General features: G+C 34.8%; 1 protein-coding gene across 3 annotated transcripts in view; it reads right to left on the reverse strand.

Moving 5' to 3' along the window:
* Appl (amyloid-beta-like protein) overlaps nucleotides 1-22444 on the reverse strand; it is a 270511-nt gene that overhangs the window by 5301 nt on the left and 242766 nt on the right. For all 3 annotated transcript variants that reach the window (XM_077432991.1, XM_077432989.1, XM_077432990.1), the window contains exon 5: nucleotides 714-935. In XM_077432991.1, coding sequence (XP_077289117.1) covers nucleotides 714-935 — 222 coding nt within the window. The remainder of the gene's footprint in view (nucleotides 1-713; nucleotides 936-22444) is intronic.

The following is a 22444-nucleotide window of genomic DNA, read 5'->3' on the forward strand; positions in this document are numbered from 1 at the left end:
CATTTTGCCCGGTTTGGTCATCAATATATGTGGAAATCAAATCCGCCATTACGATGGTGAAAAATCATCGTAATAGACACATTTTAAAATACTTCATTATCGTTCTCGGTGACGTCTATTAGTATTTATTTGCTCATCAATATTTTCTTAATTTGAATGTGATGTATGTGTGGAATTTTAATCTACTCTCTTCCATTTGGGCCTCGCGGGGATGTTTTGTATTTGTAGCTTGTTCTTATTATCGGAACAGGCTGCAGGTGCAAGCCATTCCCTTCTTTATATTTTTACTTCTTTTAATTTTAATTATTACTATTGTATAAAGTTTTTTATAATTGTGTTAAATGCTGTATTTTTTTTACTTTTCTTTTTTTGTATCTTAATTTTTTGCTTTTGCTTTTTGTTCTATCTATTAATCTTTTAGTTTTTGTTTTCTTCCTCTCTTATTGTATTATGTAGGCCATTGTGGCGCATTAGGTTCTTCCTGTAATGCCACAATGCTCCAAAACGTTAAATAAATAAATAAAGTAATTTATCCACACTCTTCCGATCGTTTTTTTACTTTTCGCCACCCTCTCGCTATGTCAGATTTTAATTGTTTAAACGCCTATAACTTTTTTTTTTCACTCTATATTTTTAGAATTCAATAAGAAACTACTGAAAATGACACAAAACAAAACCAAACTAAAATGACATGAAAAAAAAACAAAATTTACCATCAGTAGCGCCGTTGTTTGAAGCAGGCTCATCAGCCATCTCCTGTTCATCGTCTTCCTCATCCAAATCTTCAGTGTCGTCCTCGTCGTCATCATCGTCGTCGTCTAAGCCTTCATCGGTAGCATCTCCGTCGCCGGTCAGCAGATCGTCATCCTTGGCGAGAAGGTCGGACTCTGGCTTGAGCAGATCGAGATCGATCGGCTTCTTCGTCTTGGAAATATCTGAAAAGAAAATACGAAATTTGAGAAAGTCCAACAGAGCACACACGTACATATGTACATATGTACAATGTAATATAATATGGGCAAGATGGGGGGTGTGAATCACGTGGCGATTTGGTGTTTCGTGCCAGATAGACGGGCGCCGCGTTGGCCAGGTCGATATAACTCACACAACCAGGTTTAACTGTTACCGCACGAGCGCAAATCACGCACAAATAAACCCTTATCTATAGTATGTGTATATATAATATATAGACTGGGAGAACGGTCATACAACTGTGTGTCGAACATGTGTAGCAAACGCCAATATACCTTACCCATAGTGAAACTCTTCTGGGTTATGAAAAAGTGACCAACGTGAAATAAGTAGGAACGGATGACGATCTTTCCATTGTTTGGTATTATTCTTAAGATGTATTACTATGTGGAATGCTTATAGGATATTTTATTTATTTTTATTTTATTTTTTATTTTACATATATACCAGGAAGGCCTTACAGGTAAATCCCAATGCGCCTTCCTGGCCAATTACAAATACAAATGCAGCATTTTTATTATAAGTCGTTGAATTGCGAGACACTGAAAAAACTCGCAAATTAACGAGACATCTATGAATTGTACATAAATTTGTATTGTATATCAATCAAATTTCAAATAGTGGTGACATAGTAGGTAGGAAGGATTTTTAGCCAATTTTTTTTTCCGGGAACCGTTTCAACAATGAAATCAGAGAAAATTGGCAAACTCTGATAGGAAACGATCAACCTGGAGTCACAAATCCAGGTCTGACCAACAGCATACTCTGAAAAATTCATTTTCATTCAGGGATAGAACCCGGCACCTTCTTGACGGTAAGCAGAAGCTTATCGTCCGAGCTATGCTGCTGGCTATTACTAAATGTAGAGGGAAAGGTGTGTTAATACTATCTAAGCATCGAAACAATTGGAAGAAAATTGTCATCAGCCCATTTCAATCAAATGAGTAATCGTTAATGACGTATAAACAGAGAAATGTTATAAGATTATAAGTACCTTTACGAATAAATAAATTGTGTCAATAATACGCGGTACGTCTCCATAACTACGCTACAACGCACGGAATATAATCAGGTCATCACATATTCACTACAGAAATTAAAGTATTATTTTGATATGGATTTATTTACAATTTGAGTATATGGTGGTGTTGGGCGTTGGTGGCCAATCCGTTTCTTTTCTCAGTTGGCGGATAATTTTTATTCACTTTTTTGTATTCGACTGTCGTTATGTCGTTATATCAACAATTATGGTAGATGCGTCTTCTAACAAGTTGTAATCAAAGTACATAGTATTTTGTTGCAGAGCGGTTATCCAAATTCATCCGACTGTTTTTAAAAATATAACAGATTTTGAATACTATGATAAACTCTGACGACGAATTTTAATCGAAGTATACATAATTGGGGTCTATTATATCTTAGATTTTCAGTCATACCCAGAATACTCTGCCGAATGAGCAATTTATGGCTAAGATGAAATTAATTTTCAGGTCAAGGCAACGGTCTTTGTCGGGAGATTTAATAAGAAAAACGTCATCTCTGGGCACAAGCATACTAGACAGGCAATAAAAGCAGGGTGAGGATGGAGCCTGTGTCCATGGCGAGTATGGGGCTGTCTGGGGGGATGGTAGGGGCGCCAAAAGGGCGCTACAGGTCGATAACCAGCCAGTGGTGATTCACCCACAACTATTTTAAGCTGTGCCTCCAAAGGAAAACTCTCGAACCAGCAGTCCGTACGAGAACACACATCAAAAATTAAAACAAAATTAGACGAACGATTTGGCGGGAGGGCTAGGATGGTCATAATAATTTGAGGATGCGACTGGGGAATACCGGGGGTAGATTCGAGTTATTTAACTAGCGGACGAGAGGGCTTTGTGTCCGGAATAATTGAAAGCAGCAGCAGATTGCGAGAGTTGAATGACAAAGGACCTCTCTTCCTCCTCGGGGCACCCGGTGGCCTTTGTTCGAAGACAATATCGCACAAAAGGACGAGAGCGGTGTTGTTCCAATCTTACGACCTAGAAATTAGAATAAACCCACGTGTATAGGCGAGTACGGAACAGCTGGAGGTCAGATTTTATCAATCACTTAGCGCGGGAGATGTCTCCAGCTTTCGAATGCGGAAAAGCTCTCGGAAAAGCGATACGGTCAAGTGATATCGGAGAAATGTCGCATTTGAGCTGCAACAACATGCGCGATGTGGTTTCGCGATATACAGGAAAGCCTTTCGAGAATTGTACGTATGTACATATGTATTTAGGTGAGTATGTATGTATGTACATATGTGTGTACGTATGTATAATGGAAAAGCGAATCGTGAGCGAGAAAATTGAATTGGAGTTCTTACTTTGAACGCGATGTGCAAACCAAACGTGTGAATGGGACGAAATACAGACGTTATGTCGAACTTAATGGCAACTGGGATATAGTAAGAGTGATCGAATTGTTCAGGTGAGGAACTAGATAGTGTTTCAGTATATATACATATATATGTAGAGCAAATGTGTACTGAAAGTTATAAAGTTTAAAATTTGCTAGAAGTCAAAATCGTATTTGATTTCGTTTAACTTGATTTGTGTATGATGCAATAATTGAAATAGTTTTATATTGAAATGAGAGTGAAAAAAGTCACTTTTACCACTGTTTAATTGAGTTGTGAAGGGGCGGTAGAAAGCCGCGTTTGGATAGCTAGCTGTCGTGCGTACAATGTTCTATTGTCTATACCAGCGGTTCCCAAACTATTTTGACTCGCGTACCACTTGGTAGAACATTTCGCTAAATTGTACCACCATATAAATATTATCGTTTTCATGAAATTTGTTACTTCAAGTGTAATTATTTAGTACTAGTTGTTTTACCCGGCTTCGCTCAGTATTTTTAATATAAACAGCGTAAACATGGCGAATCTAATAGTAAATATTCATTTGTGTTTTTTATTAAATTTATTTGAATCAATATAAGTAAATGTATCCTCCGCCATTAAGATGGAGAAAAAATATCATTTTAGACGCGTTTGAAATTTGAATTTCTGAAAAGTGCCTGACGTTTATCCAGTTTTTAGTTTTAAACATAGATGGCGGTAGTAAAATAAAATTATTGGTATTTTTATTCAAAATAATAATTTTGTGGTATCATATGGTATATATACATATGTACATGGTACCGTCCTTTCTAAACGAAACACAAGGGTCTGTTTTGTTGAAATTCTATACTAGTGTTTATCTTTGCTTGACAGTGATACATATATACCAAAACGACCCTTTGGATAATTTTCGATAAAATTTTATCATTGCTTGACAGTGATCCATAGCGGTGTATCCAATATTTGAAGAACTTGTCGATAACGCGTACCACCAAGTGGTGCACGTACCACAGATTGGGAACCGCTGGTCCATACGAAATGCTATTGGTCGAGAGGCGCTGAAAGAGATAGCATGTACGTTTTACCAAAGTGTCATTCTACAGCAGATTGATTATATTGATTAAACTTCTCTAGCTTCGTTTCGGAGACATTAGTTTACTTCAATGTTAGCAAACCCCCGTATTTCGGAAAAATATCAAAGCGATCTAAATAGTGGAAGTGGATCAAAATCAGATCATAAATTTTTGACGGCCTGGAAATTTAATGGAATTAACATGAGTGAAGCTAATAAAAAGCTTGTAATAAAAAAAATCGGTACAATGGAATATTTATTTTAGACATTGAACCTAGTATTCTATCAGTTTTGTCTAATTTTGTAAATAAATAAATAAATAAATAAATAAATAAATATGCACATAGATAGACATGTATACATATACATATGCACATATACAGAAATATGCTTCGAAAAATCATTTGGTATAACACTGTACACATGTACACTGTTTTTATTTCATAAAAGCGTATTTCATACCACGACTAGTGGTCTGGTGCACACATTAGTGCACGAGGTATTATTTATTCGATCGTCTTAGGCGAATTTTCTTCTCTTGAAAAAAGTTTCCATCAATGTATAGAGCTCCAGTGTTTATGCATTTATTTCATTCGTATACATTTAAAACGGGATTGATATAATTTTTCAAAAAAGTCGTGAGGTAAAAACACATTGTATGTATTATACATAAAATACACACCCATAGCAAATGTAATCTACAATGTTCATAGATATACATACATATGTATATCAAAGGTTTATGGAATAAGTTGAGAGTTCACGATTCCACTCAAGAGTGAGTTGAAAGTTTCATTCGATTTAAAAGTTTTTGGTTTGGTTATAGCTAGATAAGGATTATCTGACAGATAAATTATTCATATCTGACAGGTTATATTCACACACAATTTAATTTCAAACGTGAAAACGACCTAAATTAATTAGACAAAGATATATACATATGTAGAAGTCAACTAGCAACATAGCTCAGTGGTTATCGTGTAATGCTTTCAACTCAGGGGTAATGGGTTCAATCCATGGCCCGATGTTGCTGAACAGACTTTATGTGGGTAAGACATACATATGTGACTCCAGGTCGATCAGAGTTTGCCAATTTATCTGATCTCATTGTTGGAACGGTTCCAAACAAATTGCCAACCTATTCCCGTTTCTCTCAAATTTGAGTTTATAGCATCTCGGATTTGTTAATTATTATAATTTTTTGCTGCATATCGAATTTGTCCACACATGTTTCTATGGTATTGTATAAAACAGTATATTTTATTTTATTTTAAATTTTACATTATGTACCAGGAAGGCATTTATAATTTATAACAGGTAAAACTGTTAGGCCTTCCAGGCCAATTACAAACATCGATATACAATTTTTAAATAATTTTAACAAAGCATTATAGAGAAATCTATGGATAAATTTTGACAAATTTTTGATAAACTTACATTTTCGGAGTATTTGTTTTTATGTAAATCGTCAAATTACTAGATGCTGAAAAACTCGAAATTTGCGAAAAATTTATGAGCAAATTTGCAGCATCAGCGAAATTCGAGATGCTGAAAACTCGAAAATTGCGAGAAATGGGTAAAGGTTGCCGATTTGATGGAACCGTTTCAATGAAAATCACATAAAATGGCAAACTCTGATAGGACACTATCGACCTGGAGTCACAAATCACGATCTGGCCACCAGCAACCAGTGGGACTCGAACCCGTGTACACTATGTATGTTCGGAAGCATATATGCTAACTACTAGTCCACGCTACTGCTATATGTACATATAATTGCTTGGAATTGTTAGTACTAAAATGGATTTGCATGTAATAAAATAAAAAAAAATAACAAACAACTGATAACTTTTAGAGTAGTACCGAAAAAGGGTATGTATTATATCTATATTGATTTGCTGAAAATATCTGTCAAGAAATAAAGCGGAATCGCTTGAAATCAAATATGCCACTTTGGGGAGAAGTCATCGCCGTTAAAATGACCATTGATTCAAATAAAGCGGGTAAAATGCCATTGTGCGTGAAAATTTTGCCGGGGATAAAATCGATTTATTTTTTTCCACAAAAGACATCATTTGGGGGAAGGGAATGAGAAATGCGCCCCGAATTTATGATGATAAATCAAGTTTAAAATCGGGATTTATAAATCTTTCCAGACGAATGGGGTTCGAAGTCACAGCCGAATGTCTCACTTCTCAATCCATTTTATTTCCGTTTGAATTGATTTATAGCGGAAGAGCTCCACCGTTTAAACGACCTCATACTGTCGAAACCGTGTTGCAAATTTAAATCCGCATAGAAACTATTTGATATATACGAATATGAAGAAAATGATCTCAAAATCAGATAATTAAGTCTAATATTTTTGAAATATGTAATATATGCACATACACACATAGGTATATTTAGTGTGAAAATTTAGATGGGGAGGGGCAATTTAAACGTCCCATCGCCTTTACGACATCGACGAACGTAAAATTGCGAATACATATCCTCTCCAGAAATACAGAGCCACTTTACGCATCTTTAAGTGTACGATAAATAAAAGGCACAAAAGAACCGTGACGTAGGGGATGAGAAGAGAGGACAGGCATGGCGTGAGAAAGGGGCGATCAAATATATACACATTTTGATCAAACACGAATCGTAAATACCGAATATATATGGATTTCGTCGGATGAGGGGTTGAATTGAAAGAAAAAATAATAAAATAGGGATCCTCAATATAAGGATACGAATTTAATTTTCGAAAGAACGAACGCTAGTATGAAGTGCGATGTGGAATTGATCGAGTTTTATGTTTTGGGGAGACCAGACAAATAAAATAATGTTTATATAAGTGGAATGTTGGGATAGAGAGTATGTGAAAAAGGTGAAATTGGTCACAATTACATATTGTGTGGTATGTATGCAGTGCTGGCCCTGAGAAAAAAATTTTGCCTTTGGCGCTCTAATCTAAAATTTTGTGTGGCTTTCGGTGCTCTAATTTTAATTTTTAAAGCGCCTTTGGCGCATCGAGCGGCACCCTAATTTATTTGGCACTTCCCAAATTGACTACAACCAACTTGAGCGGCATGAATTGGACATTTTACAAAATTGCTGAGAGAATGGTTGACGCCCAGCCCAGCCCAGCCCTAAAACCGGCATTGTACATATGTATGATATCTACCAGCAATATACATAACTTCAGGTGGTTGAGTTAATGCTAACTGCCGAGAGGTTGCGTGGGTTGACCTCGTTTGAAAATAACTTCTTCGGAGTATTTCTGCAGTGCTTCTGGCCAGACTTGGATATATGTGACTCTAAGTCGATCGTTTCATATAAGAGTTTGCAAAATTATCTGATTTTATTGTTGAAACGGTTCCTTATCAAACTGGAAAAAACCATTCTACTCACTATGTCACCACTATTTAGAAATTTAAAATGTATAAAGTTTATATACAAGTTTAATACTATAGATCCCAATCAGAGGCAACCCGATCGGGGCATCACGGGAAAATATAAAATTTCCACCATCAATGAGCTATGCCACTTTTCCCAAGCATTAAATAAAATAATAATTTATATAATATACATATGTAGTATCATGGAAAAAAAACATTGAAAAAGTTTTCCAAATTGTGATTTGTACATATTGTTCCATTTACAATATGAAGGCCTACTCCCACTCCTTGGAAAAGGTGCGCAAAAGCAACGATCAGTACTTGATCCTAGATTGCGCATCTATTTCTTGGAGTGGGGATGGGCCTCCAAAAATAAAACGATCTTTCATACATACATATGTACATATATTATACAAAGACAGTTGCTATTTTTCAAGATTGAGCAATACTTCTAGAATCGTAAGTAGTATATTCCAATAAAATCATCATCATCTACAGCCATTTACTATCCAATCCAGTACGAAGGCTTCTATAATACGCTTCCATTCGTCTTTGTACTGGATCGTCAATTTAACCTCGTTCATACCTTTTCCTTATTTCATCCACCCATCTGACTTGTGGCTTTACTAATATCTTTTGTATTCTCTAGGGTACCATTCGAACACTTATTTTGTCAACTCTTCTAGCTACGTGACCAGCCCATTAGCATTAACTCATCCCACTATGCCAACTACCCTTGTCATATTTTGCACTCATGGCCGTAGCTAGAGTGGGGTGGTTATGGGGGCGCTAGCCCCCTCTTAAATTAAAAATATATACATATATTATAACTAATAATTTGATGCGAAAAATAAATCAATATAACGAAAAATCAATTATTCTATACAACTTGATGTTCCAATATTTATATTGTAACGTGGGAATATGAGAGAGAGAGTACATATCTACTGTCACAGTGCATTCGTGGGTGAACGACAGAGACCCCGGATTAGGCTGACGGGAATCAGTAAGTGCTCGAACAAAGGATACGCTGGAGTTCTCACAGACCTGGAAGAGCGTAAACAATATACTCGACAGGGTAGAACTTTACGTGCCTAGACAATAGACACATTGATGGATCGGGGAAGTTGTGCGGTGCAACTTTATTAAACTAAATTTACGTCGTGTCGATAAGAATTTCAGTAACCGATACTAAGTTTCAGTTCGATAGGACTAACGGTGTTGTAAAAATCTCCAAAATACACAGCCAGACAGACACACACATTTTTTCTAGATCATTTTCTAGATTTAGACCAGTGATCGATTCTGAGTTTGATCACAAAACTTCATCTATTGTTACTACGTATGTACATAGATAAAGTAAAAATAAAATTGCATCGATTAGCCATCTAGAGAGAAGTTCAGTCGGGAACTTTAAATAACTTGGACTAGTTGAAAAACATAGTAAAAAAAACAACGCATTTTTCGATTCAATATATACGTGATATATGTACATAAGCAGCTTGTCTAAAAGGCAATCAGAAGCGATCAAACAAGCGAATGTTTTCCAAAGTTGATTAAACAACATATTATACGGCAGCTGTTTTTGCGCTTCGATTACGCGTTCAGGGGCGTACGTGTGACGGGTCTGAAGTGCTCGATACAAATTTCCATAGTACATACATCCTCATCATCAGATTCGGGACAAAGCCGTAGTAGCACATAACTATGTACAGCCCAGGAGAACCGAATGGTTTTGACGGGCCATAAAGCACGACGAACAATTTGGACACGGTCGTTGAGTGCGCCCATACACACACACACACACACACACACACACACACACACACACACACACACACACACACACACACACACACACACACACGTACGTGAGTATCTTTCCCTACACGTTAAATATATGTATACGTACATATGTATTACACAGGGTGAGGACAAAGTGTCCGATGTACAGAACGGTGGGTACATACATTCACGTTCTGAATTAAAACGCGAGATACAGACACTCTAAGGTTTATTCGAGTTAAATTTATTTTGCACTTTACGTGTGAGCGAAGTGAGCGCTTTTCATCTCGAGTTCAATGGCGTGACTCTCCCAAATGTCCCTTTCTATCTGCTATTTATTCCTGGGAGCGTACCCAGTGTGGGATAAGTAAACTTACTGTATGTATGTAGGTAGGTAGTGGAAGTTGACCGATGAGAGTATTTCATTTGAACGGGCTAGGTGTGTTTAGAAGTGTTTTGGAAATACGAAAGAAATGTGTTCAATATATATGTACATATTTAGGTTTGCTTGAGTTATAGAAGTAACTATTTAATGTCGTTGGAAAATCGAAATGACGAGCCCAGTTTTCATCAACTCCTCGTCCCTATGGGTGTAAAACTTAAATTTATGTATAATATTTATTTCCATAAAATTCTTGTCAAATTGTCTTGTCAAAAGAATAATTGTTTATAAGCACGCTTTATAAATTCAATATGGAATTAATGTGGATTTTATATCCTCTTTATTTTTTATGAAAAATAATAAAAGAATTTATAATAGCGAGAAATTTACGGAGAATTCGACATACATACTATGTACATAGTATATATAATAAGAAAAAATTTATTAATTGACTAATAATTATTAATAAATAACTATTACATATATTAATTAATTATTTATGAAATGAGGACACCAATAAGGGGAGGTACCATTTACAGTCAATTTAAAAATTTACGTCGTATCGATAAGAATTTCAGTAACCGATATTAAATTTCAGATCGATAGGACTAACGGTATTCAAAAAATACACGGACACATAATAATACACACAGAAACACAGTCACACACACATTTTTTCTAGATCATGAAAACGTGATCAGTGAATCAGTCAAAATCTCAAGTTCGAATTTTCGCTTGATCACAAAACTTCATCTATTGTTACTACGTACATATGTAGATAAAGTAATAAGTGAACTATAAAGGAGGTTTGTAAAAATGGTCCATAATTGCTGAGGAAATAATTCAAGTAATTATTGTTTCGTTAGTTTAAGTATTATCTTAAAAAAAGCAAAGAAAGACTAATCTCTAGCATAATAACCAGCAGCATAGATCAATGTTAATGCAATGCTTTCAATTGTGTGGTCACGGGTTCTATCCCTTATTCTGCTGGCCAGACCTTGGATATGTAACTCCAAGGTCGATCGTTTCCTATCGAATTGTGCCAATTTATCTAATTTCATTGAGACGGTTCCAACAAATTGGCAACCCTGTCCTATCCCTTTCGCAAAAATTCGAGTTTTTCAGCATCTAGATTTTTGGCTGTTAATCGTTTAACCAAATATGCCGTGTTTCATTAATAAGTGTATACCTGTTTAAATAATTATTAATCTGTAAAGCACACTCGTCGCGTTAGAGCAATTTAAACGAGTGTGCGTGATTGATTAAATGAATAAAAAAGTAACCTTAAGTGAAAAATTCCTTACGTACGATAGAGTGAGTTGAGAATGACGCAAAACTCATCTGCACTGATGAGTTATAATAGGATGCTGTTTCTTAATTGAAAATTTCATAACAAACCTAACCCATTTCTAACGCAATTTTGTATAAATAAGTCTATTCACTTATATAATCTATAGTGTAAAAATTTTTAACCGTTAAAATAGTTTATACTCGTTCACTGAAATGTAATTTTTACTACGGATATTTGACAAAAGAGCTAAATTTAGATTTGAAAATTTGATTAAGCAATCATGATGGCGGATGTGGCGCTGAACTAATCAAGATGGCGGAAAATAAAGTGCTGCTTCCTACCGGTTAAAATAAGCAATTATTATGAAAATGAACAATATATTTTAACGGTTGAAAATTTGATTTACATATATTATAATATTAGGATGCGTATAAAATGAATTTCACTTGTTAGCAAGTTATTACAATGTACGTAGGATAGAATCGATCTTATTAAATTTCGCAAGGTTGAAACTTCGCTGCGAAATTACGTATCGAAGTTTCCAAACTACACACGGCATAAATTTGTCGATTATTCGAAAGTGATACGAAAGTACAATTTGAGCGTTTAAAATTGACAAAGATTGATACGAGTGCAAACGGAAAAAGAGATGGCGGGCGAGCGGAAAATTTATGCGGATACGTTTTGCCACGGCTCGGCAGTGTGGGGGTTTAGAAGTCGTATTTCGGCCATCACATCTGATAGTTGAGTGACAGATGAGTTCAGTAAAGCGGGTACGTGATTCGCGTCAAGGATACGGGATTATGGGGAGAAAATAGCTGGCTGGGTAGGATGAGGTCGGTGGGAGGGAAAGGAAACTGCGCCATAAAGAAAAGAGGCGCGCGATTGTTATCGGCGGGTGATGGGCGAGAGGCTTTTTTTCAACGCACCGAGACGACCCCCGAAGCGAAAGGGTTGAAAAAACCGGGCAAACGCGAAGGGTGGAGACGATTTCGAACTGCGATTTTGTGTGCGGCGGTTAACGACTCGCACTTTATTCACTTCCACGCACCCAACCATAAGGTCCGTTCCCTTTATTGTATTGTACACAATGTATGTACATACAACATACACCTACATACATCATGAAACTGCAGGGAAACCTTTCAGGGAAGTGAAATAATACAACGAAAAACAAACAGAGCTCACCATATGCATCTAATATATAATTTCGAAAGAGACTTTGTATACACGTATAATGAAGTATGTATGTATGTATGTATATATGTATTGTTGGTTCGTAAATCCGTGATGTCATCGAACAAATGATTCGATTTTTTTCGATTCAAAGGATTCGAAGTCCCCGGGGGCAAAGGCGCCGAAGGAGTAGTCGCCTTTGCGCCGGGGGCGAAGCCATAGGGGGCGCAGGCGCCGGATTCTGGTATACATATAATTTTTTATAAGAGACTTACTATATGTATATGTTTGTGACTGTCAATTTAATAAAAAAAAATGAGTATTCAAATAAATTTATATAAAATAAAACTATTCAAATAAATTTAATAAAATGTTTACTATTAGATTAGTCATGTTTAAGCGGTTTATATTACAAATACCGAGTGAAGCCGGGTAAAACCACTAGTATATAATAATGTAGGTACACAATCTATTCGATGTTCATAAAATACATCAGTTTCATAAATTGTAGGCGAGAAGTTTTTATAAAAATCCTTTCATAAAGTTGTGAGTGTTACATTAACCAGCGGCGTGGACTAGTGGATAGCATAGTATGCTTTCGAGTAGAGTGGTTACGGGTTCAATTTCCACTAGAGTCCCGCTGCTGGCCAGACCTTAGTTTTGTGACTCCAGGTCGATCGTTTCTTATCAGAGTTGGCCAATTTTTATAATTTTTATTGAAAATGTCTTTTCCTATGCTCTCTTGCTAATCTCAAGTTATTCAGCGTATTAACATTCTCTAATTTGATTATAAAATGATGCAAAAATTTCTCCATAGATGTCACTGTGGATGTTTGTATGAATTCGCATTGTATACAAAATGCTTATGTACATATATTGATTGACTGTATTGTATCTGTATAAGTGCACTCGTCGCTTTGGAGCGATCTGTAAAGGCGAGAGTTCATGTTTTTGAAATAAATGAATAATAAATAAAAATTCCAGAGGTTCTGGTAGGCTTTGGGTGTCCAAAAGGCAAGCAACTCTGTTTCTGTCAATATATATAACTTTATCATTTTCACACTATATCTTATAAAATTTGCATTATAGGCTCTCATTATCTCTTATACATATATATGTTTACTTCACTAATGGGTTGTATAATAAATGTTAAAATGTTTATATTATAAATCGATATTTGTCTTATGGCCAAACGCCGACACTTCATTGTTGACATTTATGTCTGACAGTCGGAGTTTGTTTACAACTCTCTGTTTTTCGAAGAGATTGGATCTGAAATATTTTACGAGATTTATATTTTTATATACAAAACATAGAAAAGCCTAGTTTAAAAGAAAAAAAAATATAAATATGAAAATTAAGAATATTCAAGGAAAGTTGCTATCGTGCTTTAATATCACTCGTAGAGAAAACAAACGATTTTATTTTTTGTAACTTTTCTTTCACACGCCGATAGCTAAGACACAGCTGATTGTATCCGAAGTAAAAGAGTTCCATTGTCTACTGAAGGGGATATAATTGGAGTGAAAAAAGTGACAAGCGGAAATAGTTCGATAAAATAGAATCGGTTAGAAGTCCTACTGGACATACTAGAGTCCTATCGAAAATTAATCTTTTCGGAAATCTACCGCACGAGAGTCAAAAGTTTCCGTCGATTATAAACAATTCTTTGTACTATTTCAATTTGAAAAGTATCCAAGATTTACGCTCCAAACTAGCGCAATCTTCGAGACTTATTGTTCCATCCAGTTTTCATTGCGGGCACACTTTTATACGGCGCATCATTCGAAAATTCAATTTAAGCGCAACGTTCAGCTTGGCCAACAAAGCGTTAAAACACCTGACGGTTAAAATCGTTTAAAAAAACGTATCCGAGGTGAATGAGAGCGCTGTTTCAGCGAAGAAAATCCTGAAATCTCGAGGGTCGTCAACGAGGTAATCTGTTTCGGCCTTGACGTGACTACGTTCCCGTCTACTTCCCGACGGGCTGCGTATCACAATGCCTTTATATTAACTATAAAACCCGTAAAATATTCATCCCGAGGAAATGAGAGGAGAAGCTGGGGTGAAATAAAACCCGTAGTGCGTATGTATGCATGCACGTGTGTGTATGAACAATTAATCAACCTTTGGATGGAGGGCGTATGAATACGGTAGACTCTGACAAGTATTCAAATATTAGTCGACCGGCATATATGTATGTATATATTTTTAAGCAGGATATGACATACTATAATATATAAGTGATAAGTGTATGGGATATGTTTCAAAAGTCCGAATATAATGTTTCAAAAATGTATGAACTCATAATCGAAATGTTTGCTTATAATGTGTGACGTGTTTTGTATGAATTCTAAATTAAAACATCGTATTGTAATAGTGTTCTATATTGAGTACTTTCGATTGAGGCAGAATGTACGGCTAATAGTTTCATTGATATGTATTTTTTACTCATTAAAGATTACTATGTATGTATGGACGCTCGTAAGAATTTATACATATTAATGTATTAGATGATAATATACTACATAGACACAGGACAGATTATTATAAACTGAAAGTTGTTATTGTTTATGGAAGACATTGGTATTCTTTTGAAGTTTGTTTTAGAACACAATTCATCTATTTTGTTGTTTTTGAATTTGCAAGTAGACGTTAGAGATTATCATAGTGATTCGTCTTTTTCATTTGTAGTGATCAGTCTAGGGAAGGATATTAGCGTACTGTTGAAGTCTCGAATTACGTGTTAAAAAATTGAGTTCTGTCTAGTTTATTATTAGATACAGGCTTTACTAATACATACATAGATATTTTATAGCAGCAAAATAAAAAAAAAGTATCCAGAACTAGAGAAATTTTTTTCGAAAAGTATCTCGCAAAACATTAAATATAATATTCTATATAAATACTATTGTTCTGCTTTTCTGCGATTCTAGACATATCGAATCAAAATAAGTGATAACAATTTGTGAATTAAGTCAAACAGAAATAGTGTTTTTGGAATTGAAAATTTGACTTCCGCCACTTTCAAATAAAATGGCTCATATATTTATGGTCGAAAACTCGGTTTACAAATTCGCAAAAAAGTGCCGCAAAAGATGCCGTAGGCAAAGGGTTAATCTTTGTTTTGGTTTATGTCAACTAGGTTCTCGATTAAAATTCACCAGTACTACTATTAATATCAAATACTTCTAATATTATATATTAAATCGTTTGTATAAAAATCTAGAAAATACGCTTTAGCAGAGAATACACGCTTTTGAGATGGGGTATTGGAGTCGGATGCTTAGAATCTCCTGGACAGCGAGAAGAACCAATGCTTCAATTCTGCAAAAGCTGAGGGTTGTTGATAGGCTATCTTCCATATGTCTTGAGCGTATCCTCTAAATCTCGCTATGTGTTCAAATATCGCGAGGCTAGACCAGAATAGCCTGGTAAAATTGGTCATTCTGGGAAGCGTTGAGGGAAGCAGAGGAAGAAGACGATCCCCAACAAGATGGAGTGACCAGGTCTGGGCTACCACTTGGAAAATGATAGTTGAGTCACTGCGAACTGGGGGATTTCGAGAAGACTGGAGGACCATAATAGGTCGCAATAAGGAAGCTAGAAGACGGGAAAGTTACGAGCCCCAGACACGAGGAAAGCTTTTTTAGGAAAGAATTTTTTTTTTTCGAAACCATTGCTCAGATGCAATACAAAAATAAAACAAAGGTATATATTTAAAATAAGGGAATACATCGAGAGTTTTTGTTATTAGATTATAGGAACCCAAAAGATTAGAAAGCAGTCTATATAATCAAACATCGAATACGGTTGATATTTACATATGTATGTAGATACATTTTACTAGAGCGCACCTCGTCGTTTTCATCGGTTGCACGGGAGGCAATATTGATCACGGTTTCGGATGCTGAGGTCTCTGAGGACTACGGAAGCCTTTGAGGTGGATAAAGCGATTAAGGTCCTCGCCGGATATGCGGATTTTCCGGATATGTTATTGGCTTGGCTTACACGAGGATCGCTATCTGAGCTTTTCTTCCCTCATTTTCCTTCTCTTTCTCTCTGTCTTTCATGGCCTGTGTCTGGTTTTCGTCAAATTGAACATTTTAATTAATAAATCCACCCTAAAGACGAGCCTCTTCTCAAAGAAAGTCTTTTATTTTAAGAAAGAAAATAGGATGGGGGTTGGCTTATTGCTTTAATGCGATTTCGAGGCTACTTTCCCCTTTCAATCCCGTCTTATTCTCTTCAGAAACGAGATATTCCTTTACTTTGCGTCGTCACATGCATTGTTAATAATCGAGATTTATAAAATGTCAAAATTTCGGGTGACGTTGTATGTAATTTACATTTTATATACAAGAAAAGTTGAAGAATAGAGCACGGGGAAAAAAGATAATTTAAAAATTTTCTTACAAATTATGTTTTTTTTTCTTACTTTTAGGAGAAACTTTGAAGTACATTAGCATTAATGACACGAAAGTATAAAATAAGTAAATATTATATACACAGCTTCGTATACTAAAAAATTTAAATACAATTTTTGAATTTGAGATTGTACGTAGACTGCGGCCATAACGCTACGGCTTAACTCATAAATTTTAATAATTGTTTAAAATAATTGAGGAGATTATATTGCCGTGTTGAAATGACTGTGAAGATTGTTATGAAAACATAGAGGGATGGAGAGATTGGTAGATCTCGAATTTAATAGATCAACACAAAGAAACGATTCATTTTAATATGAACGTTTTGAGTTCGTCCCGATGGTAGAAACACCTATTTAGAGATGAAAATATGATAAATAAAGAGCATTTGCATTGATTCGATAACTTTTTAATCTAAAATCAAGCCGCTTAGTTGTGTTAGATGGGCCACCCTTCCATTTTTTATTTGCAATGTATCACATATTATTTTGTTTATATTTTGAACCTTCTATAACATACCAAAACAAGATAAAAATGTTGAAAGAAACAAAACATACACAATAAATATGTAAAAAAGTGTGTTTAGGACACCGATAGACACGTTGACACACATTTTAGCAGTGCCACTTCAATATGTAATAAATTGTAACCAAAAAAGCGTATATGGGTGGGTATAAAGAAGAAAATTTAAAGGGCATTTGCGTTGAAACTTAATTGTGAAAAATTTAATCACTATTGGCCTTAATTGAAATCCATTATATCGGCGATTATCTCATCAAATTGATCTCAAGTCTAACGTAATTAATTAATTGCAAGTTAACGTGGCAGAACAGTGTTAACATTGATATAATATAAAAATTTAACATAAATATACTTTGCGTATAGTATAGACAAAATAATAATAAAAAAACTGTACAGGAATATAGCAGACGCGAAACTTGCCTCCGGGCTACAAAATGCTACATTAAAACTGAAAACTTATAAAAGTAAAGTTGTAGACAACTTTATAGCAGTAGCATACTAAATCGTAATGTAAGAAATTGTCATACAATAACACCAGTCTTCATACCAGTTCCAACTGCATACGTGCAATTACAGCTGACGAGTTTGGAGCCATCGTTTCAATTCAAACCCAAACAATGGTGGTCGACGAATGTAATTGAAATTCGTCCAGTTGCCACATGTTACGTTTTCGGATGACAATTGTAATCGCATTTTGCCTGGTCAAATTGAAAAATGCAATTGCGCATGTACGTGTTTGGCTCCTGTGCAACACTCGACGTTTCGCAAAATGGATACTTTCAATTTCCACGCGAAAATTCTTCATTTCCCGGCGATGGAAACGTATTTCAAAAGCGACATCTATATTGAAACTTCATGATTGCTAATATAAGTATGTACCTCACTACGGCAACCACATGTTAAGGTGACATAATCAACTTGTGATCATATAACATATTAAAAAAGTCTAAAAATGAAAAAGATGCAAATTTAACACGTTTGACGCTCTGTTTACGTTTTTATTATATTTTATTACGTCATACTAGATTAATAGTTTACCAAATATTTCATTATAGTCACACATTTTACACATGTATAAATGTAGATAGTGCTCAGTAATGATTAATGAATGGTTGAAAATCAACTTCTAATAATACTTATATTCTAATATATACAAATTTACAGGAATTTTAAATTTTGGTTAGCATCAGTAATGAAATGTTAAATCGTTTACATACACTTTCAAATTTACACTACTTTATTTGAATTAAATTAGTGATTGAAAAAAAAAAGTGATTTCCTATTGGTTAGCTGATATTATTTATTTACCTATATATATATGTACATATATATAGCAGGAAGGCCTAATAGGTACACCTAATGTGTATTTATTACGTACGTACTTACAGGTAAAAATTAAAGTTATGCATCAAAAGAGTATATACATATATGACAGAAATAAATGTTCAGTTTTCCAAATATTATAAACAACTTTTAGCAATAGTTCATGGATTAGTAAAAAATGAATGATGATTGAAATACAATGATTTGGTTGAACCGATCCTGCAAATCTAAATCATTATTCCACATTATGCAATAGACGTCTCTATTGACCCCTATTGACTCGAGCTCATAATTTGCAAATCGACACCATTATTACGACCGCTAGCGACTATGAAATACCGTGCACGAAAGATCACAATCGAAATCATCATATACATACATACATATGTCATCATGCGCGTATGTATGATAATAATCGGCCGAATAGTTTCGGCAATAATTAGACAGACACGAGCCGTTCGATGTCACCGAATGACGTAACGTGCGGATAAAGACCGGACGCTTGATTGACGCCGGTTTACCGTGATGTCTATCATTACGACCGATTTACCGGACGACACGAAAACGGACAATTAAATAGATACGTGGCGGAGGGACAAATAAAAAAATAAAAATCCGGAATGAAATCGGGCCGTTAAACGGATCACCGCACATGTATGTATGTCAGCCGATCGAAGATAGCGAAAATCCGGAAAATCTCGATGGGAGGATGAGGGGGAGGGGACGGATGTCCGAGGACGTGTAGTGCGTGACGATGACTTGATCGCAGCAAATGTTTGATGATGATAAATAGGGCTGTGAGCTTTAAGATTTAAGTATTTTAATTTGAAGCCAGTCCCGATAAAAGTTTGGGCAGGAAATAAATCGATTCATATGATAATTAGCCAGTAGCATAGCTCGGTAGTTAAGCTTCTTTCTAACACCGAGAGGCACCGGGTTCGATCCCATGAGCTGAGTATATCTGTAGTGTTGATGGTCAGACCTGGATATTTGTGACTCCAGGTCGATCGTTTCCTATCAGAGTTGCCAATTTTCTCTGATTTCATTGTTGAAACAGTTCCCGAATCAAAATTGGCTATAATCCTTCCTATCTACTATGTCACCACTATTTGAGTATGATTAATGTACTATAAAATGTATGTACAATTCATAGATGTCTCGTTAAATTGCGAGTTTAAGTCAGTGTCTCGTAATTCAGCGACTTGTATAATAAAAATGCTGTATTGTTTGTAATTGGTCAGGAAGGCGCATTGGGGTTTACCTGTAAGGTCTTCCTGGTATAAAATTTAATAAACATAAATAATGCGCGAGAAGAATAAGACATAGGACCGCCTTCGATGCTAGGTGGGAGTATTTACTTGCCGCAAACGTCGACATAGTGAGCTATTGAGGAATTTGAAGTAGATTTTTGAGAACTTAGTCGCTTTTCAATTCAAAGTCAAAGTCAAAGTCACAGCCCTGATGTAGGGTACCAATTGGGTAAATTCATGTCATGCATTAGGCATCTCATAATGTTGAATAGAATTTAAGCAGATTAATGAATGTGAAGCTATTTATAGTACATACTCAATTGAAAGTGTTACTTTATTTAAAAAAGTATATTAATTAAAGTGACTTGGGAATGCTGTACGTTTTTCGAAGGGAAAAAAGTTGTTTCTAGTGTACTGGATATCGGAATCTACATACATACACACAATGATTTGTTTGTAAGCACCAATGTTTCTTTACAGAAAAATGTGCTGACAAAATTTTGACATGAGCCAAATGTATCTACATTGTTAAAAAGCTATAAAAGCAACAAATTTTTGAAAAAGTAATATATGTACATATGTATATATGTTAGTGTATTAGGATTTGAAGTCTGAAAATTCAAGTTATTAAAATTTTCTCAAATAAAAAAGTAAAAACATATCAAAAACAGTGTACATAGATATGTCTGGAAAATTTTCATAGAACTAAAATTCTAAAACAAATTTTCAATGTTTAATAAATAGCTTTTGTGCTCGAGAGTACATAATATTGTAATTTAAAGTCTGAACCATGTGGTCTAAGTATAATATAAGCAAAAATATCTACCTCTATTAAAATTTCTTGATTTGCATAATATAAATATGTAGTAATAATATTTATAAGAAGAAAATACTGCAACGGATTTTCGATGAAGGATATTTTGAACAATCTCACATTATTTTCAGCATCACAGGTGGGTAGAATATGTATCTTAAAGCTACCCACTCAATCAATAGTCTCAAGATTCTCCTACCAAACGATTTAATAACATATTGTAATATTACATATTAGCATTCAATTTTGATCATATGAAGAAAAGATTATTTAAAACAGTCAGATTACAATTTAATGTCATCACATTAATCAAGTACAGATGTATAAGTCAAACAATCAAAACCAAATATCTTAAAAATTTAATGCAACAAATTTAAAGCGAACCTAGTAAGGGTTTAACTAAAATTTGCAGACATTGCTTTAATCACACATAATACCTTTGGAGGATTAATACCACATTACATATATTATGTGTAATGACAGCAGAATATATGTTGATATGTAATAAATAGACAGGGGATTAGGGACGACATAGATTTGCCTAACCAAACAAACATATCTCAAACTATGTATGTATGCACATATGTATATAGAATATTATCGATATGATTCCAGACATAGTGATAAGACGTACACATGCTTGTTATAGTGAACTTCGGTAACCGAAGTCGGTCAAAAAACATGTACAACAGACCCTACTGAAGGAAAACACATGTATGTACAATATTCAGCACAATATACACATGTATGTACACGTGTAAATACATATATTGCGTATAGGGATACATATATAATTCGACAAAGTTTAAATCACCGGATAGAAAAATGATATTTTTTTATAATTGTATTCCAGTTAAATGTCTTTCAAATGTAAGTTTCTTTGGATTTGAACGTTTTGCCTGTAGACATTATATTGTGTGGTTTTAGAAATGAATTGATACATGATTTGAAATTAAAATTAAAACTTATATTTTTTGTATAGATATGTAGGTACATTCTATTAAAAATAAGCCAACTGTGTATAGAAGTAAAACTTCATCATGCAAAATCTAAATGAAATACGCGCAGTCGGGTTTATGAGGTAATTCTCAATCCAGTAAAGAGATTATGATAGCTTAAGTATTGTAGTGGTTTTCAATATCGGTGAGAAAGAAAAGCGCAGTCGTTCCGTCGACGAGTCAGCTCCGAATAAAGCACGGAAAAAATCCACTGAATATTTATATACAGAGTGTACTTTCAGCACACAGAGATCATTGGTCGATGGTTCGGGAGACATCATTGGCTGTTGTATATAGCTTGCTAATGCGTCGAGGCCTTTTTTGGCGTGAAAGCACAATTAATTGATCAGTAATAGTAAGCTAGTGGTCATCCTGGTCTATACGTTACAGTATTAAATGGATGTTTTTGATTGTATGTAATTTATTTATATATTATATATCTATCAAACACAGAGTAAATTATATTTTTGATACAATGACAGATAAAATGAAAAACTATATTATGTTTGGTGAACTTACAAACAAGTTTGCAGCACTGTGATGGATAACGAGCGACCAGGATTTGTGTTTTATTTTATTTCTTCAAATATACTAAATTTTGCAGGGTCTTCATATTTAATGTATTCCTCATCAAAACGTCTATGATTCGAATTATGCCATTACGAAATAAAAACGATCAATATC

The sequence above is a fragment of the Arctopsyche grandis genome, chromosome 6 (assembly GCF_051622035.1).
Source record: "Arctopsyche grandis isolate Sample6627 chromosome 6, ASM5162203v2, whole genome shotgun sequence".
Taxonomy (NCBI): Eukaryota; Metazoa; Arthropoda; class Insecta; order Trichoptera; family Hydropsychidae; genus Arctopsyche; species Arctopsyche grandis.